The sequence below is a fragment of the Protomyctophum bolini genome (genome assembly GCF_963924005.1).
Source record: "Protomyctophum bolini genome assembly, chromosome: 10".
In the NCBI taxonomy this organism is placed as follows: Eukaryota; Metazoa; Chordata; class Actinopteri; order Myctophiformes; family Myctophidae; genus Protomyctophum; species Protomyctophum bolini.
The window spans coordinates 10,452,221-10,462,467 of NC_137871.1; the positions used below are offsets into that span (position 1 = coordinate 10,452,221).

The following is a 10,247-nucleotide window of genomic DNA, read 5'->3' on the forward strand; positions in this document are numbered from 1 at the left end:
TTATTTAACTTTATATCTGTGGTCTTAAATCTAAAATGTAAGATCCTACAGCGTAGATGGCTGATGACGAGGCCGATACTCAATTGCAGTGAGGGCGGGTGATGGCTGTGGGCGTGCTAGGTGGCTAGCAGGGGGACGAAGTGGTTACTGCTCTTTCAAAGCTGTCCATCCTGTTCGGCTTGGTGGCGGATGCCCTTTGTCGAACTCTGCTGCTACACCGTGTTTGACCGCAATGTACCAGTTGAAACGGGGTTGTTTGGAAGCCTCCCAGCTCTCTGCAGGGCTGGACTGGGACATTAAATTCGGGCCGGTCATTCCCGCGTGAATTTGGCCCAGACCGGCCCACCACAACCGGCGTGCAGATACCGCAGCAGAGACTCTACCGCCCGCTCCGTCGAGGCACACATAAACAAACAAACAAGCCCTAATACCACCACTTTTACAGAACAACTTAAATGATACAATACAAACCAACAGACAACTACACAACCCTTTTTGTAGAGGGTTTATTTGTCACTCACTGATACAGTGACATTATCATGATGGCACTGGCAGAATGGCCTGCCGCCTATTGGCCCTTTTTATTCTTTTTTTTTTTTAAATCATGGCGGTCGCGACCCACCGGGAATATGCCCGGTATGACCTGTGGCCAGTCCAGCCCTGGCTCTCTGGATCAAGACCGTGGCCTTTAGGGTGTCCTCCTTGTACTGTAGCTTTCCCGCTGGCCACTGTATGAGCACTCGCCATGTCTTTTTTGGCGTCATTATAAGATCTGATTACCGGTATGTATGTATTTATTTAGACTAAAAGTAAATTCATTGAAGAAATGACCCAACAACAATAAGTTGGTAGTTTCCAACTTATCCAACTGTCTGTATTGGATCTTGTATCATTGTATCATTTGCTGAACGCGTCTTCTGTTTCTGTGTGTCGGCAGGAGTTGGGCACGGAGTCTCTGGGGAAGTGCACAGACTTCCAGTCGGTGCCGGGCTGCGGGATCAAATGCATGGTCAGCAACACGGAGTCCCTGCTGAGGCAGGAGGACAGCGACGGCGAGGACAACAACCAGAGGAACGGCATCCTCGTCCACATCGCCGACTCCAGGAGTTCCACGGGCTCCCATCCGCTTATCATGGACCCACAGCCACTCGGTATGTTGGGGACAGTCCTGGGGCTGCGTGTGTGTCTGTGTGTGTGTGTGTGTGTGTGTGTGTGTGCGTGTGCCCTTGTTTTACTATACTTTTGTGGTTCAAATGCCCCCGCAAATATATTAGAATTTGAGAAATACTGGTTCCGTTTGGGGGTTAGGATTAGGTTTAGGGGTTGGGTAGTATAACTCGGGCATTGGGGTTAAAATTGTAAAAATTGCATTTTCTTTTAACCCATTTTGACCTGAGATCAGATTCTAAAATTGTCTTCTAAATCCTGACATTTTTTCTGAAAAAGCTGTTTCCATGTCAGTCGTTCTTCGATTTTTCAAAAATACCAGCTCTATGAGCTTGTAGATCTGCTATTTTTCAATAGCTAAAGCATAACATAATGCTAACACCAAAAAGGATTCCCGCCCCAAAATGGGTTTTAATTGCCCTCCTAACATATTGAAGTCCTCACAAGTATAGTAACACTGGAGGTGTTTGTGGTGTTTTACAGCCCTGGTCCAGACGGCCTCCTATGTGGTCCTCATCGGGAACAGAGAGTGGATGAGGAGGAATGGTCTCCAGATCACAGCTGACGTGGATGAGGCCATGATTGAACACGAGCGAAGAGGACGCACTGCGGTCCTGGTGGCCATAGACAGTGAGTCAGCCTTTATCTTTATCCTTTTATTCTGTGGCGTATGGATATTTAGAACCAATAAACAAATTATAACTGAATAATCTTACCGATACCCACCCTGAGAAACCACTGAGAAACGTTCCATTCTTGCCGGTTGTTGCAGGTCTGCTGTGTGCGATGATCGCCATCGCAGACACGGTGAAGCCGGAGGCGGAATTGGCCGTGCACATTCTGACCAGCATGGGCCTGGAGGTGATTCTGATGACGGGCGACAACAGCAAGACGGCCCGCGCCATCGCCGCTCAGGTACCGCAAACAAAACTCCGTTATCGTCGCATGGTTTAGGCTCCGTTCACACTGACGGCACAAATCCTATTTTTATTTGTTTGTTTTTATGTTGAATAGCATATATTGCATCAAAACAATTTTTAGCTTATCAGATTTTAACCACATTCGTAGGTAGTTTGGAATGTGATTCAAATCTTCTGTCTAAAGATGTGTCACAATCTTGTTCCATCGGCTATTTCCAGCGAGTGACGCTGTCGTTCGACTAAGCATGAATGAAGCGTTACTCACGCCATGCATGCAAAAAGAAGGTTGTTTGTTTAGCTAAATAAGTATGTCTATATGAACTGGCTTTGCCAGTTCATATAGACACGAGATCTTCTAGATGCCGTAATGTATGTGGCCTGTTTCATAAACAAATGATTTTATTTTGTGTCGTTTTTCGATGCAATTGTGAACAATGGCCAAGTAAGAATAAAAATACATATCCATTGGCCAATCATACGGTTCACTGCAGCTCAACAGTCTGTGTGAGGGGTAGTCAGGAGATGTCTATGAACTCTGGGCTGTATTTTGCGTGTCTTAAGACTAAGTACCAGGTCTTATTCCCTAACTTGAGTAAACTAAAGACCTGGAGGCGTGATCAATGCTCTTTGGCCACTCAGAATAGCCAAATGGCATTGATCACTGCGTTTAGGTAGCTCTACTGGGACGTAAGTCGGGACTTGATCACTCCCGGATGGGTCACCTGAGTGAGGGGTATGATGTTGAGAGACCCGAAACCCCGTTGACCTCAGGATACATCACTGAGGATGCGTCCCAGGTGCATCCATGCAATGTTTTTTTGTTATATAGTGCTTAAGGAGTTGTGGTGTGTGTAAAAAGGGAAAAAACACAAGAGGGGGAAAGAACCCCACAAAGAGAATTTATCTAGCCTGGATCCAGCCCAAAGACCCCCCCCCCATCTCTGAGTGGACTGCGTCTCTTGGTCTGGTGTTGCACTGTGAACCTATCATTTCTTCGGTACAAAAATGTATTATCCAATGAGAATCGTTGGTGGGGGTGGGTCTAACGAACAACCAATCGGCGCCGAGGCCTGTTTTCAGCGTCATCACACAGAGGGAGGAAGGAAGGAAAAACAACAACAATGGCTACTGGTTGAGGGAATGGCTACTGGTTGGGAAGGCTGGTCAATATGAGCTTGCCAGAGTCCCGACCGGGTAGTACACACTGGAGATCATTTTCTGCTGGTTGCCTGCTGGTTGCCAAGCCTGCGTATTCCCAGCCTTACATGGATTCATTCACTTTTTTTTTTCTTTTTTGGATGCTGCTTAGCTTATTTCTGTCACGACAGTTGCCACCACTGGCAACAACCCATAACATCCCATCGTCTGCACGGCATGGCTAGTCGAGCAGTTCTGATTGTCTGCCTCGTCTCCAGCCATGTTGCCTCAGGATTCTTTAGGGTCACTAATTTGAGCATAACAGCGGAGCGCAGCTAAAAAGTGGCATAACGTCAGCAGCAGACCCACCGATAATAATAATGCAGCTGGTAATTAATTGATTTTTTTTTATCACTTAGTTTTTCCTTCCTATAATATCCCATAATGTGTTTCTCTCCCTCCTGATTGATTGGATAACATTGGTAACAGGTGTTAACGTTGGTAATATTGGTAACAGGTGGGCATCAGGAAGGTGTTCGCCGAGGTGCTGCCGTCCCACAAGGTGGCCAAGGTGGAGCAGCTGCAGCAGGAAGGGAAGCGGGTGGCCATGGTGGGCGACGGCGTCAACGACTCGCCCGCCCTGGCCATGGCCGACGTGGGCATCGCCATCGGGACGGGCACGGACGTGGCCATAGAGGCCGCCGACGTGGTTCTGATCCGGGTGAGTCTCCTTTTTTTTTTAACCCATTCTGACCTGAGATCAGATTAAAAAAAATGTCAAAAGCTATGTTTCCGAACTGGTTGGAATAACGTGTTCCTTCCATGCGCTACGTCCAACCAGGGAAACTCTCCCCTGTCAGGTGTAAAGGAGCAACTTGGACACTCAGGCATGAAGGAAGCATGAGTTCAAGTCCGTTGCTCTCCCCTTGTCCCCATATATGGGGACTAGGTTGGTGGAGGGTGTGTAGAGCCCAGGATCACATTAGAATCTAATGTGATCGTGGTCGTTGATGCTCATCAAGGAAGGAAATTATGTTTCTGCACTATCAAAAGTAATGCTACTTCTTTTGCAATGTAGTTAAAGAAAAAATCTCAGGGGGGAAGATAAATTATATAAAATTAAAAAAATATATATATATATATTAAATATCGTGAACCTCATATCGTGAGTTGAGTGAATCGTTACATGCCTAATTAGTATTATCAACCACTTACTTTACTTTATATTTCATCACACTAAAATGGCTGTCACGTTAAAGTGTGTAAACTGTTGCAGACCTTTTGACCCTCTTCCGAGAGTTCTTTCTGTCAAATGGAGGTGGTCAATCTTCCTCCAACAGGGCTTCTATTCTGTCCGTTATTGGACGAGAGTTGGTACCTTTTTGTAAATGATATACCCGTATTTTTTATTTGATCATCTAAACGTTGCTTCCCTTTCCCCACCGTGTGTCAGAATGACTTGCTGGACGTGGTCGCCAGTATCGATCTGTCCAAGAAAACAGTCAAGAGGATTAGAATCAACTTCGTCTTTGCTCTCATATACAACCTGGTTGGCATTCCCATTGCTGCAGGTAGGTGGCAGCAGACCATACATTGTCATGTTTGTTTGGAAATGTAGCCAGACTGTGTTCACTGGTGGAACATTTATTCAAGCACAGTGCTTGTAAAGTAAGTAAAATTATTGGTTACTTTAATTTACTATATCCATTTTTCAGTGCTTAATAGTTTCTCCGAGGCAAATATTGTGCTTTGTTGTACTTTAATATGAAAACTTTTGTAATAAGTTACCGATTTGTGAGCTTGTACATTTTGAAAATGTAAAAAGAAAAAAAAAACATTCCGCATAGTGAGTACTTTTCCTAATAAAGTAACATTTTGAATACAGGACTTTTACTCCGTTGTCTACTCTACAATGAGGTGTTTCTGCTTTTTAAAAACTGGGAGTGCTTCTTGCATCGCTGACTGTCTTGTCTTTATTATGTTCATTATATTTCATTTTTTTCAGGTGTGTTCCTTCCCATTGGTCTGGTGTTACAGCCCTGGATGGGCTCAGCTGCCATGGCTCTGTCGTCGGTCTCTGTCGTCATGTCTTCCCTCCTCCTCAAATGGTAAGACTATACTTCCACCCCATTAATGTATTTTAAAATGTCTTCAACCCATTTTGACCTGGGAACGATTCTACAAATGTCTTCTACATCCTGACAGTTTTCTGAAAAAGCTATGTTTCTATGTCAGTCGTTCTTCGATTTTTCAAAAATAGCAGACCTGCAAGCTCGTAGCGCGCCACGCGGTGCCGCGCTACGAGCTTGTAGATCTGCTATTTTTCAATAGCTGAAGCATAACATAATGCTCATACCAAAAGGGGTTCCCGCCCCAAAATGGGTTAAAGACAAAGGCCCTCATTTATCAATCGAGTGTACGCCAAAATATGGGTGCACGCCGAAATTACCGACATTTTTGACATTTACCATTTCCGCCAACGCTTGAAATTGAACGTGACAACGTTGAAAATCCACGGTTGCTCCTCAGCTGGCGTACGCATTTTTTTTCTGTCTTACACAAGCGGAGCAGCCTTGTCTGAACTGCTGACACTGTCACAGGCATCAAAACATATGTTTTCACTCCTAAAATGTTAATATAAAACGGTATGTGTATGTAAAAAACAAAAGAGAGATTTCCAACTTTACAAGTAATTAAAATCGCGCAATTAAAAACAATATAACATGTTTACAATGTATTAGTTTGTGCTTAATCAAACACTTGTTATGCGAGCGCACTTGTGAGATGATTTTGGAGCGCATGCGGACACGGTGATGCGGCATATGCGATTATGATATTATTATTTTTTTAAAGGCATGAATGGACTGCACGCCTTTATTTCCAAGTGACAATGACAAGCATACAATACAGCTTGCCTATTTGTAGTAAGTACTAGCAGGCTATAGGCGTAAGGGGCTTAATCATTCACCATTTATAAGTGCTTAGACAGTTTTGACAGTTCAGATAAAAGCGAGATCATTTTCGGGGGTCGGGAGGACGGGACCGCGGCGTGCGTCGCCAACACATACCAGCGCAAGCGGCAAGCCTTCATCCATATGTTTATGATTCGTTCATCAATGATCAAATCACTACATAAACGTTGATTGTGAGCTGCCTTGACGACATGATAGCCTATCTCTCATGCAGGCATGTCACCCACAGGACTTTAATATCACAGCAGTGCGCAGTATCACGCCTTCGCCGTGCACTGCGCACGAATGGGTAAAATTAATATAGGCCAGCCTACAAACTAATTCCATTCATGGCGATGCGATGTCGATGTGTCATGTATATGCGTGCATGCGTGGACATGACAGCAAAGCAAGCGAGGTGAGAGGAAAACAGACAGGGTAGGCCTACAACTTTATTTAATTCATGCAGGTGTTCGTTCTTTATTTAACAAGACACCAGTGGGCTTGCAAGTTGCGTGTGCTTCTGCGTGTGTGTGTGTGTGTGTGTGTGTGTGTGTGTGTGTGTGTGTGTGTGTGTGTGTGTGTGTGTGAGAGAGAGGTGCGTGAGGCGGGCAAGGCACGGGAGAAACCTTTTTTCCATGGTTTCCATGGTTCCCACAGGTCGTAAACATGTGTTCAGTCGCAAAAACGAGGGCGAGGCTTGATTTCATAGGGCGTGCCAGATAGATTTCAGCCGTCACATTTATTAACGTGAGAACGAAATTAAGGAAGGATCAGCTGTTTGCGATCACTTTATAAATGCCGTGGCGACGTGGGTGTACTACGAAACCTGCACTCGAATCTGTGGCAGATTTTACACTCGATTGATAAATGAGGGCCAAAGTGAGGAACAGTTTAACCTATTTTTATACTTGAGCTATTTGAAAATAGCAGATCTAGAAACTCACAGTGCGTTGCAATGTGACACGTGAGCTCATACGTTTGCTATTTTTGGAGATAAAAAAAGAAACCTGCCACAAACTCTTTTCACATGGGCGGTCCGCAGCCATACATTTCTTTATTTTTGACATGAAAATGATGATTTACATCACTGCACGAGTGAAACGGAACAGAACTTAGCCCTGACTCAGTCTTAGTATCGAATATAGCAATGAATATCTCTTCCATGCTTATCTATGCTTCCCCCTCCGTACAGTTACACGAAGCCCAGCGCCGAGAAGTACGAGGCCCAGCTCTGCGGCGGTCCCAGGAGGCCGGGCAGCCTGTCCGACGTCAGCGTTCACATCGGCATCGGCGAGCTCCGCCGCCCCTCCCCCAAGCTCAGCCTGCTGGACCGCATCGTCAACTACAGCCAGGCCTCCATCAACTCCATGCGCTCGGACAAGCACTCCCTCAACAGCATGGCGCTCAGCGAGGCCGACAAGCACTCCCTGCTGGTGAGCGGAGGAGGAGCCCTGTGCGACGAGGAGTTTGTCTGAGCAAAAAAAAAAAAAGCCCCCCCCCCCCCGCCCGAGGGCCAGTTCAGGCCGCTCGGAGCCGGTTCCTGGGCCCTTTGTACCGTTATGCTACGCTAAGCTAACCTGATCTAGGGGGTGGGGGGAGGGTGGGGAAGAGGCGAGAGGTTATAATGGTCCGTCTCTTATCTAGTGCAGGAAAGCCCTCCGGGGCAGACGCTTTTCTCTGTATGGCGATGACCCTCTAACGACATGCACTTCAGACATGCTGGATAGTCGCGTGCACACGCAGCGCGTTTCTGGTCACCGCTGTCCTCAGTACAGTACAGTACAGTAGAGTACAGTACAGGTGGAGAGGACGATGTAGCAGAGTGTGGTTCCGGTGGTTCCCAACCTGGGGTCCGGGGGGGGGGGGGGGGGTGCCAATGATCATGGTGTTGGGGGCGACGTGAGGCCTTGTCCTGTGTCTGTTTTGGAGGTAGTCCAAAATAGTTGCACAAAAATCATCATTTAACTCGTTTCTAATCCACTGAATGTATGTTCCCAATTTGATATCGGTGCAATTTGTCATGCGGAAAATCGGTAAGTGTTTTGTAAATGTTTCAACAATAGCGACGGGGGAAATGGCAGAGTTCACAACATGTCGCTGACAATGCAAGAAGGTGTTGTGAGCTTGTAAATCAGCTATTTCTGATATTCGTTGTAGAAGTATTTGGGGCTTAATTGGGTTAACATGCGTGCATGCGCGGGTGTATCCATGCGTAATTGCATACATTATACATGCGTATGCGAGTTTGCACGTGCGGGGGGGAGGGGGGGGGGGGGGGATATTGGGGGGGGCTCCAAGGAAAAGGGGTTGGGAACCACTGACACAGGGGTCCACATGTAGAGGACGTCCTCTCTCAGACAATCTGTGACATCAATCCAAAGACACGGTGCCTCATGTAGGAGTTGACACGGTCAACTTATAAGACAATGGAGTTTTAATGCTGTTGTATAGTATACAATTCTAATACAAAGACTATTTATATTCTCTTTTTATTTATCATTGTTTTCATTAAATTGTACACATAGGAAAATTAAGTCATTTGTCGGACTGCAGAAGTTTGTTGTCGGGTTCCCAAAATGAACAACACGTTGAGAATGAACTAGGTACACACACACACACACACAAAATGTCATTCTCAAATGTTTTTTTTTGTTTCGTTTGTTTGTTTTACAGTTACGTGTGAAAAGGGTCGTTCGACCAAGTATATTAGCCTGTAGTAGAGTTTAGTTGTCTGTGTAAAGTCAATGTTACCCAAGTGCCAATCTATATGCCACTCTGGCAAAGTCCAAGAACATTCCAAAGATAGCACTTTGCTGAGGCGGGGGGGGGGGGGGGGCAGGTTACCTTGAACTGAGAGAACAGACTGAACCGTGATATAAGTCACTAATTCACTGAATCAGACGCCATTGTTCTGAAGAGGTTCAACAGGAGGGCAGGCTGGGAAAAAAAAAGCAAGCCATATAGTTTTCTCCCGCAGTAGTTTAGCCACTTTAACCCTGGTGCCTTTTATTCTGGGCACATTTTCAATGAAACACACATCGTCGCTGTCGGGTGGCAACCCATCTTATGGGAACGAAATAAGGTAATGACGGTTGTAACAGTCAAAACACCTGATGGTACACATAAAAGTGACGAGTCGTAATTTCGGTGACTTTGTCAAATTCAAATGTAAATGATTGGTGAAAATCTTAAACGTTTGTACAGTTACTATGCAAAGAAAATGAAACTCATTGCTCACCATAATATTGACTCAATCGTAGCTGTGGATTTTTATAAATATTGACCCCTCGAAATGTATCCATAGCTTGTGTGACTAAATTAGTACATTGGATCTATTGGAACACGGGTTATTCTTTTTTTATTTCCTGAAAAGTAACGACTTCCGCTCGACAGCAATGATGGCTGGATACTGCTGGTCTCTCTCAGTTTACGGTCCACCATGTGGAATCAAGACGTGACGTGTGCGTTCACCGCTTAACCCATTCTGACCTGAGATCAGATTCTAACGCACGGAAGAATGGTGGTTCTTTAACGCATTTTGACCTGAGATCAGATTCTAAAAAATCTCTTCTAAATCCTGACGGTTTTCAAAAAATAGCAGACCTACAAGCTTGTAGCGCGCGCTATGTAGTTTGTAGATCTGCTATTTTTCAATAGCTAAAGCATGACATGATGCCAACACCAAAATGGGTTCCTGCCCAAAATGGGTTTTAAGCCCTACTTTGTCTTACGACGAATCACGGAGGCAAACTTATATATTTTGGAAATGTTTGCATAATTATAATGTCATGGCCAAAATAAGGAGGCCAGGGTGAAAGTGGTTAATTTGTTGGGCCCAATGGAACTATAGGCTCCACACACTGTCCTATGATCCCGTCCCTGATAATCTGTATTGTAGACGGATGGTATAGTCATCTGGCCCACTCGGTGTTCTTCTATCTTTTAGAACACTAATTTAATATCTCATAAAGACAGAGTGTTCCAGTTATTACGTGTTACTTGGTATGGATAAAACTGTAGTTACATGCTAAGTGAATTGTGTTTTGATTGCAATGGACATTTGCTGGTT

At 45.1% G+C, this 10,247-nt stretch overlaps 1 protein-coding gene across 2 annotated transcripts in view; it reads left to right on the plus strand.

Annotated features, from left to right (window-relative positions):
• atp7a (ATPase copper transporting alpha) overlaps positions 1-8,015 on the plus strand; it is a 31,751-nt gene extending 23,736 nt beyond the window's left edge. For both annotated transcript variants that reach the window (XM_080774459.1, XM_080774458.1), the window contains exons 19-25: positions 938-1,151; positions 1,651-1,797; positions 1,940-2,082; positions 3,742-3,945; positions 4,678-4,795; positions 5,230-5,332; positions 7,371-8,015. In XM_080774459.1, coding sequence (XP_080630585.1) covers positions 938-1,151; positions 1,651-1,797; positions 1,940-2,082; positions 3,742-3,945; positions 4,678-4,795; positions 5,230-5,332; positions 7,371-7,653 — 1,212 coding nt within the window. In that variant the 3' untranslated portion in view covers positions 7,654-8,015. The remainder of the gene's footprint in view (positions 1-937; positions 1,152-1,650; positions 1,798-1,939; positions 2,083-3,741; positions 3,946-4,677; positions 4,796-5,229; positions 5,333-7,370) is intronic.
• The last annotated feature ends 2,232 nt before the right edge of the window (positions 8,016-10,247 follow it).